General features: G+C 33.5%; 2 protein-coding genes across 2 annotated transcripts in view; one reads left to right on the plus strand and one right to left on the minus strand.

Moving 5' to 3' along the window:
* Window positions 1–23366, plus strand: part of LOC132741965 (E3 ubiquitin-protein ligase TRIM71-like) — a 51897-nt gene that overhangs the window by 10971 nt on the left and 17560 nt on the right. The gene's annotated exons all lie outside the window — the stretch shown is intronic.
* Window positions 1–23366, minus strand: part of LOC132741964 (uncharacterized) — a 70440-nt gene that overhangs the window by 8942 nt on the left and 38132 nt on the right. The window contains exons 14-25 of the mRNA XM_060730238.1: window positions 22492–22598; window positions 22013–22070; window positions 20101–21226; window positions 18790–19981; window positions 14503–14768; window positions 13421–13580; window positions 11961–12221; window positions 10803–10993; window positions 9725–9889; window positions 6478–6711; window positions 3308–3517; window positions 435–2373 (exon numbers count right to left, since the gene is read on the minus strand). Of these exons, the coding sequence (XP_060586221.1) occupies window positions 435–2373; window positions 3308–3517; window positions 6478–6711; window positions 9725–9889; window positions 10803–10993; window positions 11961–12221; window positions 13421–13580; window positions 14503–14768; window positions 18790–19981; window positions 20101–21226; window positions 22013–22070; window positions 22492–22598 (5909 nt within the window). The remainder of the gene's footprint in view (window positions 1–434; window positions 2374–3307; window positions 3518–6477; window positions 6712–9724; window positions 9890–10802; window positions 10994–11960; window positions 12222–13420; window positions 13581–14502; window positions 14769–18789; window positions 19982–20100; window positions 21227–22012; window positions 22071–22491; window positions 22599–23366) is intronic.

Here is a 23366-nt window from a genome sequence, read left to right on the forward strand (position 1 = left end):
CTATTGTTTAATGAATGAGATCCATTAATTTGATATCAAGATTACCTGAATTCTGTATAAGAAAATGTTTATTTTTAAAATCAACTGCTGGCTATATATTGCATGACCCCAACAATAAATGGGTTTACAAAAATATCTCAGTCTAAATAAATGTTAATAATATGTATGACAATTCATTTCAATACAACTATTCACTAAATCTTCAACTTAGGATAAAATTCAGAAAAAGTCACAGATTTATAGATGATGACATTCAATTGTGTTTGGTTAGTAACGATTATACCAAGAAAGGCCTGATTTTTTAATGTGAATGTTTATTCTTATTCTGCTCTTGTCAAAGACCTCATTTCTTAAAATTTACCTCATGTAGTTTATTAACTAAAGATAAAATTGCATTAAGCAATGCATAAATAGATATCAAATTAAACTCTCACCTTGACCTTTTAATACTGTCAATTTTTCAGTTTCTTTAACTTGGCTTATGTCAATTGTTTCTTCACTCTTTTCCATGCTCCTATGAACAACTTCTAACTCTTTCTGAATTACAGGAGTTTCCGGAATTCTCTTAACATTAACCATATTGGGAGTAATGTGGGTCTCAATTCTATTCCTATATTGCCGACCTGATATTTTGCCAGTATTAGCATTTGTGGTATTGTACTGTCTGGTGTTATCCTGAGTGGTGTTATCCTGTTTGGTGTTATCCTGTTTGGTGTTATTCTGTTTGGAGTTATCCTGTTTGGAGTTATCCTGCTTGGTGTTATCTTGCTTGGTGTTATCCTGCTTGGTGTTATCTTGCATGGTGTTATCCTGTCTTGTGTTATCTTGAGTGGAGTTATCTTGCTTGGTAGGATCCTGCCTCGTGTTATATTGTCTGGTATTGTACTGTCTGGTGTTTTCCTGTGTGATAGTGCCTTGTTTGGTGTTATCCTGTGTAGTAGTGCCTTGTCTGGTGTCACTCTGTCTGGATTTGACTTTACTGGTGGCACCCTGTCTGGTGTTTTCCTGTGTGATAGAGCCCTGTCTGGTGTTTTCCTGTGTGATAGTGCCCTGTCTGGTGTTACCCTGTGTGATAGTGCCCTGTCTGGTGTTATCCAGTCTGATAGTGCCCTGTCTGGTGTTATCCCGTCTGATAGTGCCCTGTCTGGCGTTATTCTGTGTGATAGTGCCTTGTTTGGTGTTATCCTGTGTGATAGTGCCTTGTTTGATGTTATCCTGTCTGGATTTGACTTTACTGGTGGCACCCTGTCTGGTGTTATCCTGTGTGATAGTGCCCTGTCTGGTGTTATCCCGTCTGATTGTGCCCTGTCTGGTGTTATCCTGTGTGATAGTGCCTTGTTTGGTGTTACCCTGAGTGATAGTGCCTTGTTTGGTGTTATCCTGTGTGATAGTGCCCTGTCTGGTGTTATTCTGCGTGATAGTGCCCTGTTTGTTGCTATCCTGTCTGGTATTTACTTTACTGGTGGCACCCTGATCGGTGTTTTTTGACAAATTATTCATAAATAAGTAAGTCGTAAAATATGGTACAAAAGGCACTTCTTTTGTATTTCTTGTTTGCCTTTTGTAAAGTGTACTATGTGTATTCTGCATTACAGACTGTTTGGTATTACTGTATGAAACTTTACTTCCAACATGACGCTTAGATATCTGGTCTAAATCAGAAACTGTTTCTGGCAAAACACGACGTGTAACAGGTGACTGTCTTGAAGCTTTTTTCTTGTATGTTTGTAGATATCCTTTCCCATCAGAAACTGCTTTATAGTCTACATTTGTTTGTTTAGCATGCCTTTTAAAGGAAAGTCTTCCATACTTTTTAATTCTATGTGGTGGAATCTTTTTACATTTTACATTTGACCCAGCCTCCTCTTGTCGAGGCAGAACAGTTCCACGCATGGCACAAGCTTGTCTCTTGCCTCTAAGTACTCGAACCATTTCAAACTTGGTATTTGCTTGCGTTTTGCCTCTTTTTGAACCTGTTTTACTTATCTTACTTATTTGTTTTGAATCTTTATATTTTAGCACCACATTTGCTTTTTTATCACGTCTATTCACTGAAGCTGCTTTACAGGTAGAAATTGTTGCCATGTCAGTGTTTGGTCCTTTGACTGTTTTACACATTGTAATTACTTGCGCAGTTTCTTTAGCTGTTGGTAAGACCTTACAAATTGCAGATTCTTTCTGTTTTGAAATGGATTTACTATTTACTGTTGTACTTGAATTTTGTAGTGACATCTGCGGATGTGTTGCACTTGTATGTTGATTGTCTCCTTGTACTGGTACTGTCTGTGTATCATCTACAACAACATTATCATCATCTATAACTATCACATCTGAAGCAGTTTTGCAGCTTAAATTCACACCTTCATCGGTTTCCTGAAAATTTTAACATTCATATTTACAACACTTTTATAACATATTATTTTTTTTTACAAAAAGAAGTTCCTCATTTTCTTTTATGTCATCTTTTCCTACTTAATAATTACAATTTCATCTTTCCCTTTTTTTACATACTCTTCATTAACTAACTCTGAACTTAAATAGTTATTAATTTATTTCTTCTTTAATGACCACTATTATTCTCTCAATAAATAATTACTATTTCATGATCTTTTCTTTTATAATTATTTTCTCATCTAGCCCCATCCAACAATTACTATTTAATGATCTTTTCTTTTATAATTATTATCTTATCTAGCCCCATCAAACATTTACTTGATGGTTCTCAACAGCAGACTGTACCTACAAAATGGTGCTTAACACGTGTATCGGTGACATTTTTAAACATGTGACATTTTTCCTGCTCTTTATAAAGCAGTATATAAATGAGGGTACATTCATTGAAAGAGTAGAGTAATTTTGGATAAGAAACAGTTTGGACATAAAGAACATTAAAATATACTTATTTCAGACTTAAAGCAATACTTTTGGATTATTTGTTATTATTATGTAACAGTCTATAATAGTTAATTTCAATTCAATGATTTATCAAATAAATAAACATGATCATAAAAAGGTGAAATTTGTTCTGTGTTAAAATTATCAAATGTTTGTAGCAGGAAAATGTCTCTTATATCATAGGTAATATTAAAATAAAAATCTACTACAAGTGCCACAGGTCATATTTATCTCATTCAGGCTAATTTCTTCCCTTAACTATCAGCAAATTGTATAACTAATAATATCTTATAAGGAAATTTTGTTGAAAAATCACAAAGGCAAATGATCTAGGGTTGCCAGTTAAGAAAAAGAGCCAGCAAACATAACTTTCCTTCTATTAGCCTCATCACTAAAATTCATATATACATACCTTTCTAAGATCATTTGGGTTTATGTTTTTCCTTGGCACCATTTGGCCAAGTGGGCAAATACCACAGGCACGAAATGCTTCTTGGACACGAGATGGTTTATGCTGTTTAATACCAGCATACATAAACCTTTTTAATTGTTCCATTCGCACTTCAGTATGCCTGCTGAGAATAATACACTTGTTGATATATGTATTTAGTCTTCCAAGAATCTGTTTGAAAAAGAAATACAACAAGAATGTCTTCATTAAAGTATATTATAACATGTTATACAATTTTACAAAAATTATTCTTAGGTCATGTAGCTTTAACAACTATTGTTTCTTTTGATGTTTCACATTTAGTACTGTTGAAGTAATTTAGTGTTTTGTTTGTTTTATTGGGTTTTACGTCACACGGACACAGTATAGGTCATTTGGCAACGTTCCAGCTTTACTGGTGGAGGAAGACCTAAGTGTTTTGTATGAACAGGGTTCGTACAGACATCCAATGCCAAAATTCAAGGACTTTTTAAGCACTATTTAAGCACATTTTCCCATTTTTCAAGCACATTTGTTGCACATACACCGACACAATCTTCAAGTTCAACCTATGATAGATAGTTTGTTCACCATTTTTTGTTAAATACATATTTTCTAACATTATAGAAGAACAACTAAGGGTGCATCAAGTACAGATTAGTTCAAAACAACTGCAATTTGTCCACTTACTGTTACCTTGAGTAAACATTTCATTGATTTTGATACTAAATTGGATCTTTTTTTTATTTTGTTAACAGTTGATTATTATCAAAACTATGTCATTCTGTGATTCAAACATTTTCAAGCACATTTTTAGCAAATTTAAGCACTTTTTAAGCACTTTTCAAGAGAGTAATCAAATTCAAGGACTTTTAAGCACTGTTTTACATTTTTAAGCACTTTTTAAGAAAGAGACTCAAATTTAAGCACTTTTTAAGACTGTACGAACCCTGATAAAAGTCAAAATCCTGCTTTGTTTACATTACACTTACACTGTTACATTGTCCTTAATGACAAATTATTTCACATTCAGCACTGCTTTCTCCCATTGATATGTCTCTTCAATGTTTTAAATCCTAATTAAAACATTATCAAATTCATGTTTGCCCTTTCTCAAGGTAAACAAGATAAAAAATGTTTGTAAAACATGTATGCCCCCTATCAGTATCCAATTAGTCATGTGGCCAGGTTATTGTGACTAGACTTTTGACTTAGTGACCAAAAAATCAATAGCGCTTATCTACTGGTCATGACTAGTCACTAGGTCATTATGACCATGAAGGTTGTGTGCAGCAATTTTATGACAAATTTATCACAAATCTTACCACATAATATATGCATAAATTTTATGACTCATGTAGGCCTCCTTAATGAAACTCAATTTGTTACATTACTTTAGATCTTAAAATGTGTATACCAAAAGCAATTTTTTGATTAATAAAAAATATCAACCAAGGCAACTTGAGCTGTTGAGATGTTGGTCAGAAACTATTTTACGTACAAGGTCAATGTGACTGACCTTTGACCATTAAATCAATAGGGGATATCTACTGGCCAAGACCAATGCACCTAAGCAGTTTGAGGGCCAAGGGCCCAAGGGTTGGCAAGTTATCGATCAGAAACCATTTTTACCTACAAGGTCAATATGACATTGACCTTTGCCCCTTCAATCAATAGGGGTCATCTACTTGCCAAGACAAATGCACCTACAAAGTTTGAGGGCCAACAGCCAAGTCAAGTTATTGATCGGAAATCGTTTTCACCTTAATAGTCAATGTGATTTTGACCTTTGACCCCAAAATCAATAGGGTTCATCTACTGGCCAAGACCAATGCGTCTCTATAATTTGAGGGCCAATGTCCCATGGGTTGTCAAGATATTGATCAGAAACCGTTTTTACCTACAATGGCAATATGACCAAATCCCTTGACCCAAAAACTGATAGGGGTCATCTACAGGCCATGACCAACGCAGCTGTGAAGTTTAAAGGTCGAAGTCCCATGATTTGTTGAGTTATTAATAGGAAACCATTTTGACATTCAAAAGTCAATCTGACCTTGACATTTGACCTCAAGACCCTATAGACAATAGGGGTCATCTTATGGTCATGAACAATTCCCATAAAAGTTTGAAGTTCCTAGGCCTAATTGTTCTTTAGTTATTAATCGCAAACAATTTGGTCTACAGACCCACCAACAGACAAATGCAAAGTAATATTCCCTCACTTCTTTGAAGGGGGCGAAATAAAATATTCATTTCTAAGGCATAATGTGCTTATCAGCAACAAATGATTATTTTTTTTAACAAATTTTTTTTCATCTTGATTAAAAGCATGCATATATAATAGACTCCACATTCTAGAGCATCAAGCATGGCACATCTATTCCAATAACTAAAGTCAATGCCAATATGTTGTGCATCAAATAAGACTTAAATAAAAAAAACACCTTAAAAGATATATCAACAATTTGTAATATTAAAATATAAACATTTATTATCATTTCCTACTAAAATTATGACCATGTACATTTTTTCCTACTTTTTTTAACACAACTGTTTTTATCTTCTTTGCATTTTAAAAAGACACCAAATTTCTTTTCCAATTCTTGGCCCAGGTTTTTTACCCGAACCTATTAGCATGGATCTTACAAACAAACCAAAGGCTTCAAATAATAGATATTAGAAAAATCAGATTCAAACCAAACAATTCTAAACTTAGAAATTCCTTCCGATCTGAAATCCTTCAGCAGTAGAGTAAAAAAAAAAGAGAGCAAAAAAAAGTACTATATTCAAGGTATAGTGAAGAAGACTGAAACTAGAAATATGTCATTGGGACATGGATGCCCCTACATTCCTTTGTTTTCTCAATCTACAAGCAGAAATCATGAGATGTGGACAAAAGGCCTCAATCTTGTTTTACTGAATCATAACTCTAAGCAGAAGTGAAGCATAATTTTGTCACAACTATTTTAAGTTTCATGGATGCTCCTACATTCCTTTGTTTTTTTTCTCAATCTACAAACAGACAGCATGACAAACAGGGAGAAATGCAATAAGCAGGTTGGGCAAAAAACTAAAACTGGAAATTTACCCCAGAAATATCTAACCTGGTCTCCTTATTATAATAATATAGCAGTCATGCTAAAGATTACCTTATTTTTCAATGGTTGTAAAGTTTCAGCAGCATACAGAGGGAATCCAATTAGAACAACTTCGTTTCTGATTGCAGTCTCAAGTAGTTGCACTGATAGGATATCTACACAGTTCACCATTAGAAGACAGACTGGTCTCTCTTTCCCACAATTTTGGAGAAAGTTATTCTTAAACCAGTTCAAGAAAGCCTTACTTTCATTTCTTCTATTTTTGTCATCATTTTTCTTCAATATCTATAGATAAAATAGTCATAGTATACATTACAGAATTTTTCAATTTACAAAGATAAAATGAGAATAAGACATTGAAATACGTATAATGAGAAGAGCTATGCTTTCTTATTCAAAGGATCATTGCTATCCTATTAATGGCAGTTGCATGATAAAATACATAATTTGATTTAACAAGAGGGCCATGATGGCCCTGAAGTTGCTCACCTGTACATGGCCCCCCCACCCCCCAGAGAGGCCAGTTTAAACCCCAGGGCTTTTATTTGAACAAACTTGGTAGACACCCATTAGAAGATGTTTCATGCTAAATATCTAAGCTCTAGGTATTTGAGTTTTTTAAAAGAAGATGTTAAGTTTTTACTATACACATATAATGAAGAACAATGACCCCCTCCTCCCCCCCCCAGGTCCAATTTTTACCGCAGGTTTTTATTGAACAAACTTGGTAGACACTCACTCAATGGTGTTTATTAGTATCTAAACTCTAGCTCTTTAGGTTTCCTAAAAGAAGATTTTTAAGTTTTTACTATACACATATAAATGGAAAAGCAATGATGTCCCCGCCCCCCGGCAGGGCCAATTCTAACCCAAGGGCTTTTACTTGAACAAACTTGGTAGACACCCATTAGAAGATGTTTCATGCTAAATATCTAAGCTCTAGCTCGTTGGGTTTTTTAAAAGAAGATTTTTTAAGTTTTTACTATACACATATAGTTAAAAACAATGTCCCCCGGGGTGAGGCCAATTTTGACTCCAGGGCTTTTATTTGAAAAAACTTTATAGACACTCACTACAAGATGTTTCATGCTTAATATCTAAACTCTAGCTATTTGGGTTTTTTCAAAGAAGATTTTTTAAGTTTTTGCTATATACATATAAGGAAAATCAATGACCCCTGGGGCGGGGCCAATTTTGACCCCAAGGCTCTTATTTGAACAAACTAGGTAGACACCTATTAGAACGTGTTTCATGCTTAATATCTAAACTCGAGCTCTTTGGGTTCTTTAAAAGAAGATTTTTTAAGTTTTTACTATATGCATATAGGGAAAATCAATGACCCCCTGGGAACGGGGCCAATTTTGACCCCAGGCTTTTATTTGGACAAACTTGGTAGGCACCCATTAGAAGATGCTTCATGCTAAATATCTTAGTTCTAGCTCTTTGCGTTCTTTAAAAGAAGATTTTTTAAGTTTTTACTATATGCATACAGGGAAAATCAATGACCCCCTGGGGCAGGGCCAATTTTGACCCCAGGGCTTTTAACTGGACAAACTTGGTAGACATTCACTAGAAGATGTTTCATGCCAAAAATCTTAGCTCTAGCTCTTTGGGTTTTTTAAAAGAAGATATTTAAAGTTTTTTCTTTTGGTTGCCAAGGCAACCAGAGTTCTGCATGGAATTAAATTCTTTGAACAATTTTTAAAGGTGATCACCAAAGGAACATTCCTGTGAAGTTTGGATGAAATTGACATAGTGGTTTATGAGGAGATGTCATTTAAAGTAAAAGTTTATGGACGGACGACTGACGAAAAGTGATCACAAAAGCTCACCCTGTCACTTTGTGACAGGTGAGCTAAAAATAGATATGACTTATTCAAAAAAATAGAACTGTGATAATGTAAGTGCAAACTTAAAATATTTCATAAAATTAACTTTGGAAATGGACTTGACCATCTTTCAATGCAGACAAAACCATTCATCATTTTTAGGAAAAACTACAAAGTATGCACTGATTGAATTACAGGTTAGGAAAAATTGAAGACCATGATCTGGCAGCAGGAATTTGCAGAATAATTTTGGTCTGCACTCATCATATGTGTAGATTTTGTTGCCGTCTGCAGTGTCATGGTTAGAAGAGGCAATATTCAACATTTAACATATTTCAGCAATATTGCAGTCTGCGAAATAACATTTTTAGATCATAGGCCATTTGGGCCTTCAACCCAGGCAGAAGTAAGACAGAATATCACAGGCCCAAAACATTTATTGTGCAAAATAAATATACAATTTATTTTATGTTTTATTCACATCATTAAGGTTCAATTTATTCACAGAAAATCAGCCACTTTTCAATAAAATTCTCATTTTCTGTTCTTATATATACTTAACATTACTCGTCAATCACTTACTGCTTTCCACTTTATTTGTTTAAAATATGAAAACAAATATCAACAAAGGAAGCATTGCATTCAATGAACATATCCTCTAATTAAACACAACCAATCACCTGTTTCACTTCAGATGTTTAAATTAGCCGATTTATGTTTGTTGTTCACAAATCTAAATGGGTCAATCTAAAAATAAATTTATTCTTCAACAGAAATTTACCATAACTTGTTCTTTAACCCGCGAACATTTATGATTATACTCGAGCATTGTCCGTATATTTACACTAACCAATAGCTGTAGATGATGATATAGATTATACATAAATGATTGACATACATTCATTTCGCAAATCTTTTTGGAAGTACATATACAGTGGCGTAGATACTTTTAGGCCATGTAGGCACGGGCCTACAAGTTGGTCAAGAAATTAACATTTTCCAAAAATACAATAAAACATGCGAGAGTGGATTTGGTAGTGAGTTCAAGCCGTATAGTCGAATCAAGTGTGTGCGCATGATTTACCATTCTCAATAAAGTATGCATCTAATCAAATTCATAGTTTAAAATCATTGTTTTGATAATTTTCCATGAACATACTTTAGAACGTGCATTTTGCTCTTTTTAATCTGAACCGGGGGCTAAGCCCCCAGACCCCCTTTTATGTGCCTACAAGTTGAAAAAAGCTGGCTAAGCCCCTGATATACTAATGAAGTACTACACAATTATTTCGGAAAAATATTGAAACTAATTTTATATGAAAACACATTCTGAATTCAAAGGCCCGTCGGGCTTACAATCTTTGGATTTTTACAAGCCCGAATTGGATTTTACCAGCCTCGGGCATCGGGCCTATGCCTTATTTCGCAGACTGAATATTGCTGGTTGTAATCAAAGTAACAAAATTTACCTCCAAGTCTGTGAAATCTGGTAGTAGAAATCTTCCATTGGCACATACACAGATGTGAGTGTGTATGCATTTCAAACCATGTGATCCTTTACGACTACAGCCTTTTTCATCACTATCGCTTGCAAAATTTTCTACCTTTATTTTAAGCTTATCACAACTGAATATCTGAAAACATACATCTTTTCATGTTAAATTCATTTACATGTATATTTAAAACTTAGATACTTTGATAAAGCAGAATGAAAGAAAATTCAATGTTACATAAAAGCCAGACTTAAATTGGCACAGATGCACTAGCTGACTGTTCGACTTGTGAAAAATTTCCAACATCATGATAATTACACTTTGTGTTTTCTTTAAAAACTTTAATAACCCAAAATAAAAAATTATGCACCGTGTCGGATGTTGTCACTGACATTACTTGAAGATTATTTTCATAAAATACTTTATACAAGAAATTGTCAAAACATCCAAAAGAATTTTTTTCTTCATTATTTGTTAGGCTACATGAGATCGAAAATACCAGAGTTTAGCTGTTAATACAGTCCATAATCAAGGCTTTGCACGAAACGATACGAAACAATACATAATGTAAAATAAAATGTAGTTTATGTCTTCAATACCAATAAAAATTTACTTTTCACATCTTTTCTTGAATATTTATATTTCTCAATTGATTGCACAAGTTTGTTGCAAAAGGTAGTTTTGCTATGATTGGCTAAAAAGTTTTTGTTTATGACAATATTCAGTTTACGATTATTCAAACCCATCGATTATTCGAAGTAAATTTTCAGTTCCCAGCACTTTGAATAAACAGGGCTGTTCAGTATATTAAAAAGGTATACTCAGTTTAAAAAGAAAGTATGCACTTAGTACCCTGACCTGAGGTTAAACTTGCGCTCTGCACATCATCTCATTATGGCTTAAATTTCTGCCAAGTAGTTGCAATTTAAAAACATACAAACTGGTCAGATAATTGCTTACAGGAGGATAGAAGACAAGGGGCATAACAATACACGCTGAAATTCTTTCTGGCTTATAAAACGTTAAATTATTCAGTCCAATGAATCTAACTTACCCGATTTGCCTTGTTAAGTACTTCATATTTGGTTAATACTGTCTTCAGTAGATCATACCATTTGGACATATATTCAAATATTTTCTCATTGAAAGGACTGTCATATAAACGTTGCTCTAGTTCTGGATGACCATCAATGAACCTTTTTACTGTCCAAGTGCCAGGTACCTCATACTTTCTTTGCATACCATCTGATATAATATAAACAAGAGGGTCATAATAACACTTAATAGCTAACCCAAGATACTTTGCTGATGCTAAAAAAGTCCTAATTCTATCAATGCAGAGGTAGGTGACATTATTTAAAGATCATGCATGATAAAAGTTTTAATGTACATAGTGAAGTGAACAGCTTGTTAAATTAGATCCTCTGGCATAAATCGTATAACTTTTTCAGAAGTCAACAGGATACTCATAAAAAAATCTTAACTTTCACCAAAGATAATTCAAATGTGCTTTCATATACAGTCTACTATAAACTCAATGTCCCCAAGAGGAGAGTCCTTTTACACATGATTGTGGTCCTTATAGCTTAAACGTTCCAAAATAGTATACCATTCTATTTTATAGTACACCATACTATTTTCACTTATATACGTCCAAACTGGTAATATTTACTACTTTAACCCTAACTTTCCTTATCACTGACAAAGACAATTATGGTACTTGTTTGATTGATTGTTTGTTTGTTTCATTTTACGCCTTTTCCCAACAGTATTTCAGTCATATAGGCGGCAATTATGGTACAGTTTATTACTGATCTTAGATAACTGATGAAATTTATCTACATCCATTTTCATAGCACTGACAATGGAATACATTACTAAGTTTATATATAGTATACTGCACAATAATAATAAATGAGCCGCGTCATGACAAAACCAACATAATGCATAGTCTGATCAGGATCCATGCTGTCCGTTTACAAACCCTATAACAAGTAGAGAAACTGATAGTGAACAGCATGGATCCTGATCAGACTGGGCGAATGCGCAGGCTGGTCTGGATCCATGCTGGTCGCAAACCCATTATGTTGGTTTTGTCGTGACATGGCTCATTAATATTCCCCTATTTACAAGCAACAAGTAATTTTTATTCCCTTAAATATTAGCGTGAACCATTAACTGGTCAAGATTTTATGATAAAACTGTAAATTACATTTCAAATCCTTTGTAAAATTATAGATCAAAGCTATTGTTTTGAAACCATGTTCAGCTGCATATGTGGTAACCTTTAACAGATCTGCCTCAATATCCCCCTTCAGATTAAATCCTTTTGAGGCATCATGGTCATCTTGGTCATCATTGTCTTTTCGAAATTCAAGTTGATGGAGTTTTGGGTTGGCTTTTGGTATACCTGTAGACATTTCTGTCGATGTAGATGCCGTATTAGAGAGGTTCCTCGGACGATATTTATATCCTGAATAAATAATAAATTATTGTCTTACCACAAACTGGGACAAAGTTATGTTTATACCTATAGGATTTATTTTACTCTGCTTAACATATAAAATGGTCATGATAAATCAACAACTAATGACAAGAGAACTACTTACAAATCTGTAAAAAAATGTGTCCTTATTTTCTTATTTATAAGATCATCTCTTATTTCTGCTATAAAATATTGTTGTTATATAAATAGGTTGTTTGCAACTACAAACACAGTCTTAACATTCATGAGCACGATTAACTATTCTAAGTGCTTGATAGTAAGTTCACAAAAGGGCTACTTTTTTTTTACAAATCCATGTTATAGGCCTTGGACGGAGTCCTATTATGATCACAAAGAAGTGTATAAAATTCAATTTGTTTCAAAGCAAGATGTCAATGAAAGCTGAAAATATCTGAGGTGGTATGCAAACTTTAACTTAAATTCAAAGTCGAAAAAAAGGGGCATAATTCTGTCAAAAAACTTGATACAGTTACCTCCTCCTGTCTACAGGTTCGGGTCATGATGGTGAACAAGTGTGCAAAGTTTCAAAGCCATATGTCAATGTACTTTGGAAATATTTAAAGTGGTACGCAAACTTTAACGTAAATTCGAAGTCAAAAAAGGGGCACAATTCCGTCAAAATGCTTGATAGAGTTACCTCCTCCTGTCTACAGGTTCGGGTCATGATGGTGAACAAGTGTGCAAAGTTTCAAAGCCTTTGAAAATATTTTAGTTGTTACAAAAACTTTAAAGTAAATTCAAAGTCGAAAAAGGGGCATAATTCTGTCAAAATGCTTGATACAGTTACCTCCTCCTGTCTACAGGTTGGGGTTTTGATGGTGAACAAGTGTTGAGGTATTACAAAAACTTTAACGAAAGTAGCTATGCCGACACCGACGCTCGGGTGACTAGTATAGCTCTACTTATTCTTATCGTATAATAGAGCTAAAAATGACTTTAAAAGCACTGAAAGTTATAAACAGGCTAAAACCATTAATTTAATAACGGATGTAATGTCAGCCATACAGAAATTCCTTCTAAAAAAATCAATATCTCTCAAAATTAAAAGAGTTTCTGGGAAAGGAAGTGTTTTTGCAAAGAAAAGAAATTTCCTCAGAAGTTCATTATATTTCTACAAGTTAAGGATCTTTTAATGCTGAAATCAGCTCAGCTTTATCTTTTTTTACCTCTACGGCGTTTCCTTGTACGTTTGATCTTTATAGGTTGTTCATTTTCTACTGTCACTTCTCCACTGTTGGCATCGTTACTTTGTAAAGATGCACTTTCTTCCTGACTAACTTTCTCTGTTTCTTTTTCAGGAACTGTGACAAGATTTCTCTCAAATAACTGAAAGATACATGTGCCAATATTTGCAAAAGAATATCTACCAGATATATAAGCAAAATAAAAACTTTATGAAAGAAATTATTTAAACTTTGCAAGACCTTTACTTATGAAAGCTGTAAATAACAGACATATACAGTAGAACTTGTATGAGCCAAACTTCTATGAGCCAAACTTCGATTAGTAGATTTTCTCGATGTGCCGAAGTAAAATGATAGTCCCAATTATATATTAGCTACAAAAAGCTGTATATGATTAAAAATTTTATGTCTCGAATTTTTAGATGTGTAAATTTTTTTTTTTGGTCTGTATAGAATAAGTCAAGTACAATTTACCATAAATATGTCCAAGTTTTTTGGTTATTTTGACACCTTCGATCTCGAGACATTTTTCGAACCTTTTCTGGCCACCAGAATGATTTTTCAATCAACTTATTTGAAAGGTGTTAATTACATAGCTTTGTGTTCTGTTTATTACATAGCTTTGTGTTCCAACAGTCTTTGTATGCTTTCACACGTGTGATAAACTGCTCAGATTGATATCAGACAAATTGCCGTAGTTGCGACCTACTTATGCTTCAGACATGAACCATTTATTTATAAATGTTTGTAGAGGGCTGTCTAGGAATCATTCCTGCAGTTTGGTCAAAATCCACCTTGGTTAAAAAGAATTGCTCATGACGAAAATGACAGATAGTTAACCACATTGTGATAAAAATAACGAAAAAATAAGCCGTTAATCGTTATTTATTTTGGCTTGAAAGGTTTCAGTTATGATATTCTAAGACTGTGGGAAGCTTAAATCACTTTTATTGCACAATTTTCATTCTGCCATCTTCATTATTATGTCTTTGTTTAACTGTAGCAAACACATGAAAATTCAACATACACCGCAATGAATAAAAAATATATATCTTCAAACTTACATTTCGAAGTTTTTTTGGTAGTGGTAAGCTGGGATGCCGAAGAACATCTTCAGCACCTGCTCTTGATTTCTTGCGTATTCTTTTTATTCCAGACCCTGTACTTCTCATAAGATACTTAGTGGATGGAGCAATGTCCATTTTTTGTTTGTTATGAAAACTGTCAATCATAACCTGATGTCTTATCTGTACCTGAGTTAGTTCCTTTATTTCATCAATCATCAATTTCTTTTTTCCCCGTCTTTTTCTTTTGGCTCTACCAAGCAATTCTGCAATAAAAAAAGCCCAATAAACTAAAAAAAATGGGTCAAAGACAGAAAAGGCCGGGTTGCAATTGTACACCAAATATCATGAGGCTGTGATGTTACGAAAAAAATCACCACGGACCATTAATGTTGAAAATTTAACTAAGTCGGTAAACAGGAAGTGGATGAGCTGCAGACCTGAAATCGAATCCCACAGTATGGGACCATGTGTCAATGCTGTATGCCAAATATCAAGTGGCTGTGATTAGTAGTTGCTGAGAAAACTGTTACGAAATTTCCTACCATTCACTATTAATGTCGAAAATTTAACTAAGTAGGTAAACAGGAAGTGGATGAGTGACAGACCTGAAATCAAATCCCACCGTATAAGACCATGTGTAAATGCTGTATGCCAAAGATCAAGAGGCTGTGTTATGTAGTTGCTGAGAAAACTGTTATGAAAATTTCCTACCATTGAGCATTAATGTTGAAAATTTAACTAAGTAGGTTAACAGGAAGTGGATGAGTGACAGACCTGAAATCAAATCCCACCGTATAAGACCATGTGTAAATGCTGTATGCCAAAGATCAAGAGGCTGTGTTATGTAGTTGCTGAGAAAACTGTTATGAAAATTTCCTACCATTGAGCATTAATGTTGAAAATTTAACTAAGTAGGTTAACAGGAAGTGGATGAGCTGCAGACTTGAAATCGAATCCCACGGTATGGGACCATGTGTCAATGCTTTATGCCAAATATCAAGAGGCTGTGATATGTAGTTGCTGAGAAAACTGTTACGAAAATTTCCTATCATTGATCAATAATGTTGAAAAGTTAACTAAGTAGGTAAACAGAAAGTAGATGAGCTGCAGACCTAAAATCAAATACCACGGTATGGGACCATGTGTCAATGCTGTATGCCAAATATCAAGAGGCTGTGATAAGTAGTTGCTGAGAAAACTGTCACAAAAATATTTTCCTCGCCTGCCCACCGCCCAACATTCACCATACTATAACCCAGGTTTGCATCAGTGCAACCCGGCTATTAAAGTACTGTGAAATCATTTAAGTTCTAGGGTATAAAATTTCAAGGTTTGCTGACAAAAAGCATTTTCCTGAGGACAAAAATTCCTGGAAATTTGATAGCCAGGTACAAAAAATACAGGGCTGTAAATCCTTGGAACTCAACATTTGGTAATAAAAAAAAACAAATGACATCTTGGCCTTTGTGCTTCTAAATTGTGACACATACAAGAAAACATTTTCTCTACCGGATCAAACAACTGATCAGTTCAGGTGTTCCTATGGTAGTTAACCTATGATACTTTTTGTATTTTTTATATGTTTATGTTACATGATGCGTCGATATTGTCATTATGAATGATTAGGAATCAAGAAAAATAAATGTTCCGTGCATGGCTGTTGATTTAATTTACAAGTCCTAATATAACCATCCAAGAATCATGAAATTGGGATTGGGTAAAAATACAGCAGACGAAAATTTTGTAGTTAATTTACTATAACAATTTTTTAGTTCCTAAGTAATGATAGTTCACTCAATGTCAGTAAAGTTAAACATTTCAGACAGGAGCCATATAAACCTAGTGACCTAGGTATTGACCCCAGATGACCCATATTTAAACTTGAGCTAGAAATTATCAAAAAACATTTCGTGCAAATTTTCAGGATATTTGGGTTGAAAATATTACCTCTAGGGTGTAAACAAGGTTGTTCTATATTTGGGTTATGTGACCTAGTTTTTGACCCAAGATGTCCTATATTCAAAGATGACCACAAAACAACCTTTGAGACCAATTTCCAGGATTTTTCAACAGAAATATTAGCCATTAGACTTTTCCATATTTGGGCTGAGCGACCTAGCTTTTGATGCAGGGTGACCCATATTCAAACTTGAGCTAGAAATCATCAAAACAACTTTTCTGACCATTTTCTAGAATAATTGGTCTGAAACAGTCACCTCTGGAGTGTTTCTACTATGTTTAGCTCTTTTATCCGATATGAGTTTTATGACCCATTTTCAAACTTGTGCAAGCAATTAATTGGACAAGCATCCTGACCAATTTTGGTGGGAATTGAGGCAAAAAATGTGACCACTAGTGTGTCAACGAAATTACTGTGGACGGACAATGGACATTAAATAATCTAAGCTCACCCTGAGCTACTTCAGGTTAGCAAAAAAATACCCCCCCCCATGATAATGATTTCAAAGCATAACAAGAGCTGTCACAGGAGACAGCCAAGCTCGACTAATAAAATACTGGACGCAGTAAGGAGGACAAAACTATGAAAGAAAAATCAATTGTATCATAGTTTTGAGACCTTTCTGTTGAAAATGTGTCAGGGTTAAATCGTATACATATACATGCACAGTGCGTTAACTGGAGTGCGGGTATTAGTTACCCGCACTCCAGAGCATGCCCATTGATTGGCTCATTTTTGCTGGGGTTTACATATTGTGACGGCAGTGAAAGTGAAATCGACAGAAATGTCATATTTAGATGCTCGTTCATTGGTTCATTTTTGCCGGGGTTTCATATTGTAACAACAGGGAACGTGTTTTTATGTTTGACTATGATACAAAAGAGAAAGAACACCAAAACCCTCGGTAATCTGATAAATACTCGGGGGGCTACGCCCCCTCGTACAAATCAGATAACCTCGTGTTTCGGTGCTCTTTCTATTACTTATTTATAATTATGTATTAAGTTATAGTAAAAAAATAACATTTGTTAAAATAAATTCCAAGATCAAGGGAAATAATTCTAGAAATAGTCACGCTAGAGTTATGAACCTTGTCACACAACATGTATGTAATGATAAGAAGTATATATTTGAAGTTTGAAGTATAGATACCTTAAAAGTTAAAAAGTAACAAATTTATAATATTTCTTAAAGAAAATCCTAAGTTCAAAGAGAGATAAATCTGTAAATATTACTTCAAGAGTTATGAACATTGTCACATAAAATATAATTGATTATAAGGAATAAGTATTAGTAGTTTGAGGTAGATCCCTTTAAAACTAAAGAAGTTGTAGTAAAATAACATTTTTCTAGTAAAAAAATCTACGTTGATGGGGAAATAATTCTTGCAATATTGGTACTAGAGTTATGAACCTTGTCACATAAGATGTGGATGATGATAAGGTACATTTATTTGAAGTATGAAGTTGATCCCTTTAGAAATAAATAAGTTACAGTAAAAAATAATATTTTTTAAAGAAAATTCTAAGTTCAAGGGGAGATAAATCTGAAAATATTGGTGCTAATGTTATGAACCTTGTCACATAAGATGTGGATGATGATAAGGTACATATATTTGAAGTATGAGGTTGATCCCTTAAGAAATAAAGAAGTAACTGTAAAAAATAGTATTTTTTAAGGAAAATTCTAAGTTCAAGGGGAGATTAATCTGAAAATATTGGTGCTAGAGTTATGAACCTTGTCACATAAGATGTGGTTGATGATAAGGAACATATATTTGAAGTTTGAAGTTGATAAATTAAGAAATGACAAAGTTACAGTGAAAAATATTTTACTGCACCAAAACTTTAATCTGAAATCTGGACGCGGACGCCGACGCCGGGGCGAGTAGGACAGCTCTCCATATACTTCGTATAGTCGAGCTAAAAAATTAAAATGCATTGAAAAAGTTTGAAAGCATGATGAAATTATCATTACATTACAAAGAATACATAACTGATTAAAAGTATTTTTGAATAAATGCTTAATAACACTGAAGGTACTAATGTTCTACAGATCCATGATAAAGGTAACAGTGAACATATTGAGTCCTCCTAAAGTGCTGAACTGAGTATAACAATAACTTAAGTCTTGCTTATAAATTGATAATTTCAGCTTTAACTCAAGCCATATTTGTATAACATACTTATCTTCATAATCTACCTTTAACAGAACAAATAAAGAATTGGTTTCAATTAACGTTTCAACAAGTACACATAAATTATAAGGTTAAGGCATGGCAGGTTCCTTTGATAATATTGATTTTTATGAAAATATATCAGTACCTTTATGTGAAAGAACCGGCTCTTCCTCTAATGTTACTAATGCAAAATCTTCTACAACTCTGATGTCAGCTTCATCTGAATTGTCTTTCTCATTTACATCACCTTCCTCTGAATTGTCTTTTTCAATCACACCAACTTTTTCTGAATTGTCTTTTTCAATCACATCCACTTTCTCTGAATTGTCTTTTTCAATCACACCAACTTTCTCTGAATGTTTTTTTTCAATTACACCGACTTTCTCTGAATTGTCTTTTACAATCACACCGACTTTCTCTGAATTGTCTTTTTCAATCACACCCACTTTCTCTGAATTGTCTTTTTCAATCACACCGACTTTCTCTGAATTGTCTTTTTCAATCACACCGACTTTCTCTGAATGGTCTTTCTCAATCAAGTTAACTTTTTTTAAAATGTCTTTTTTAATCTTATCAACTTTCCTGGAATTGTTTTTTTTAATTACATCAACTTTCTTTGAATTGTCTTTCTCAATCACATCAACTTTCCTTGACTTGTCTTTCTCAATCACACCAGTTTTCCTTGAATTGTCTTTCTCAATTGCATCATCTTTCTGTGCATTGCCTTTCTCTATCACATTAACTTTCTTTGAATTGTCTTTCTCAATCACATCAACTTTCCTTGAATTGTCTTTCTCAATCACACCAGTTTTCCTTGAATTGTCTTTCTCAATTGCATCATCTTTCTGTGCATTGCCTTTCTCTATCACATTAACTTTCTTTGAATGGTCTTTCTCAATTGCATCAACTTCCTCCAATTTGCCATTCTCAATCGCATCATCTTTCTTTGAATTGTCTTTTTCAATCACATTAACTTTCCTTGTATTATCTTTCTCATCCACAACAACTTTTTCTGAATTGTCTTTTGAACTGTCATCATTTTGGTCCTGCACAGGTACACACATTTCCTTGTCCTTTAAACCTTTTGTTTTGAAACTGGAAAGTTTTACACTCTTGTTAAGTCTTTGTTCAGACTCATTTAAACCATCATCAGATCTAAGAACATTGCTTTGATTTAAATGGTTTTCTCGAAGGTCAAAAGGAACTGGTTTCTTAATTTTTCTGCCTACTCTAGTAGTTCCTGAATGAACTTGATCAATGTATGTTCCAGTGTTGGTTTGATGTTTTCCCTTTTCTGAACAAGATTTGTGTTTTCCAAGATCATTCTCAGATTCTACCTTGCTTTTTATTATCATTGTACATTGTCAATATCATCAATGTTTGTTTTAGTGTTGGTTTGATGTTTTCCCTTTCCTGAACAAGATTTGTGTTTTCCAAAATCATTCTCAGATTCCACCTTGCTTTTTTTATTGTCATTGTCCAATACATTGTCAATACCATCATTTTTCACTTTTTCAGTTTCATAATCATTTTTCACTTTTCCAGTTTCATTATCATTTTTCACTTTTTCAGTTTCATTATCATTTTTCACTTTTTCTGTTTCATTTAGATTTTTTACTTTTTCAGTTTCATTATCATTTTTCACTTTTTCAGTTTCATTATCACTTTTCACTTTTTTAGTTTCATTATCATTTTTCACTTTTTCAGTTTCATCATCATCATTTGATTCACTATGAGTAATACTTTCTATCTGATTATCAAGGTTGAGATCTTCATTTTCAGAATTAGTTACTCTTTCTAAGTTTGTTCTATCGTTAAAGGACAAAGTCCCACCCTCTTTACACTTGTATGGAGAAGTGGGGCACTTACTTGCATTCCCTGCCAATGAATCCATATCTAAGTCAATGTGTACAACCTCCTCTTTACCATCATGACACTGATGATCTAATATGCTAAAATTCCCATCTGTTGATTGAACATTCTTCTCTACATGGTCATCTTTTTTCCCACCATCATCACTTACACTGACCAAATCATCACCTTTCTTCTTATCCTCTGTTTCATTGTCTTTTCCATTCTTTTTCACTTTCTTTAGCATTTTAGCAATCATTTTTTCAATTTTTGTTTCTGTTTCAATACTCATCTCTCTCTCTTTATATAATCGCTCTATACTGGCCTTATTATCTATCCCCTCTGTATCTTGGTTCTCGACAAATGTTATTCTGCAATTCTCTTCCTCAGCATCGCTTATCAAATTAATCTCTTCTTTTGGTGCAATGAACATATCTGTGCCCTTGTCACAAACATCAATCCCTTCACCACTATCCATTGTCTGCCTTTGTTCAATATCACTGCCACTGTGTCCCTGAGTCCTCATATCCGTATCATCCTTCTTATGTGACACTAGGTTCATATCATCTTCCATACTAACATCTTTAAATTGTTCATGTGAAGTTGACATATTATCAAGTAGGTCTAGATGTGATTTAAGTTTTGACAAATGGAAATTCATTGCGCTTAAGATATCACTTTCACTTTCATTAAAATTGTCTGTCCCTCTATCTTCAGGAATTTTTTTACTTCTGAAATGAACAAATATTTGTTTATTTTTCTAAAATCAACCATTTACATATTTCAAAATAAACAAAGAACATAAAAAACACAAAAGGGTCATGGTGGCCTTGAACAGCTCCCCAGAATTTGTATCAAGATTTTTTTCATAAGATATTTTGGGTTTACTCAACCTCCAATTATTTGATAGTGTTTCGAATATTTGGTAGTGTTTCAAATATATTTCCTGGCCCTAGTTGAAATCCCTAAAGAAATACTGGAGAACTTGTGCACAAAAGTTCTCCTCCTTAAAAATAATCAACAACTAAGGACATGAATTTACCAAAAAATAATTTAATCACAAAAGCCTGACAACAGGCACTACGGTACCCGAGAAAATACCCGAGTTCTTTGAAAATAATACTATATCAATAATGACCTGCACCTTAAGTCAAGAAAATGGTTAACACTGCTAACTAACTTGACAAAGCCATGAGAATTTATGTGTGTCAATTATGAGGCCATTGAAACAGGTAAAACTTAAGATATAGTCAACTTGTCGGTTTAGATTAAGCTTACAGGGATGGACAGACATGTGACCAAAATTGAATAAGGGGACATTTTTTTGTAATTTTATTTTGTTTGATAAAAGGTCACTGGCCTCTTCCTCTATTGTTATGGAATGAACTCAAATAATCTGTTTATTCTGTTGACAGTTAGATTACTGCCTATTTCTTTTTGGTTATGTAGACTAACATCCTGATGGACAATGCAAAATTTATATCCTTCTACGTTCAACAGGAAAAAAATAAACTTACTGAGATTTTTGCAATTCTCTATTCACATCTGTTCCATCCATTGTCCATAGTTTTTTCTCTGCAAGAAATACAGTCAGCTGTGATTACTCAATGTGAATTCACATATTAATATGTCCTTAGGTTACATGGAAGTGAAATTTTATCCCTATAAATAAACCATATAAACTTTGAAGGCATAAAAGTATTCCTAAGATTGCAATAAATAACAATAAATATAAACATTTCTAACAAATAAAGTTGTATGGCTTAATTTGTTACAAAACAAAATGAAAAATTGTCCCTCTCTTACATATCAATTTGCAAAACAGGGGTATTTGGAGTATTCCTCCAAAAGTAAAATGTTAAAAGTCACTTTAGTTATCACCAAAACCACAGCACAGGGACAAATCAAACCTTATTTTATAATGAAAATTGCGCTTCCATGAAGCTTTTTTTTTTAAAGATACTAACAAAATACATGTATTCCAATTCTGACTAACCTGAGGGGCCAGAGTATTCTGGACTATCATACACCCACGAGCCATCTTGTTTAAACTCTACTTCATTTACACACTCGGGTATAGTTGATAAAATACTCAAAAATAATCTAAAAATATAGAAAAAATCCTAATGATTAGCAGAGGTAGACAGAAATACCGTAACCTTTCAGTGTATTCATACTATTGTGTTCGAGGTCCTTATCTGAAGACTAATGGAACCGGTCTTAAGGTAGCAATTGGCTATAATATATAATGAATTTTTTTTATAAAATTTGTTTAAGTTTGTTTTCCTCTAAATTTCATATACAATTTTCAAGATTTGTAACATTTAATGTCTATGTTACATGTATTTAACACACATAAATATTTTATCTTAACTGAATAAAATGTTGTGGTACAAAATGTTATGATGCCAGTTAAAGTAAGATAACTATCAAGCAATGCTTTGGGTTTTTTTTGTTTTTTGTTGGGTTTTTGTTTCTTTTTGTGAAATACCGTATATGTGGATATTTATGAGTCACATTAAATTTGTGAATGTCAAAAAGTGAACTTTTAGCATGCAGAAATATTTATAAAACTAGAAATGTGTCATCATGCCACGGATGCCCCCGCATGCAGCCAAAATTTCAGATGGTGCATTAATTATTTTTTTCATTTTAAGTTCAAAGCCCTTAAAACTTTTCAATGTTAACACAAACCATTTCATACAATGTTCAAGGCACTGAAATTATTCAGTCTTAACCTTTTAAAAATAGCATATTGCATATTTGTAGCCAAAATAATGGCTAAAAAGTATGAGTGCTGAAACTGAAAGTTTCAAAATTTTTCCAACATTCAGGAAAGATAAGTTTGTCTAAAATCATTGAACCACGACC

The sequence above is a fragment of the Ruditapes philippinarum genome, unplaced genomic scaffold (genome assembly GCF_026571515.1).
Source record: "Ruditapes philippinarum isolate M1 unplaced genomic scaffold, ASM2657151v2 ctg2556_1_1_1_1, whole genome shotgun sequence".
NCBI lineage: Eukaryota > Metazoa > Mollusca > Bivalvia > Venerida > Veneridae > Ruditapes > Ruditapes philippinarum.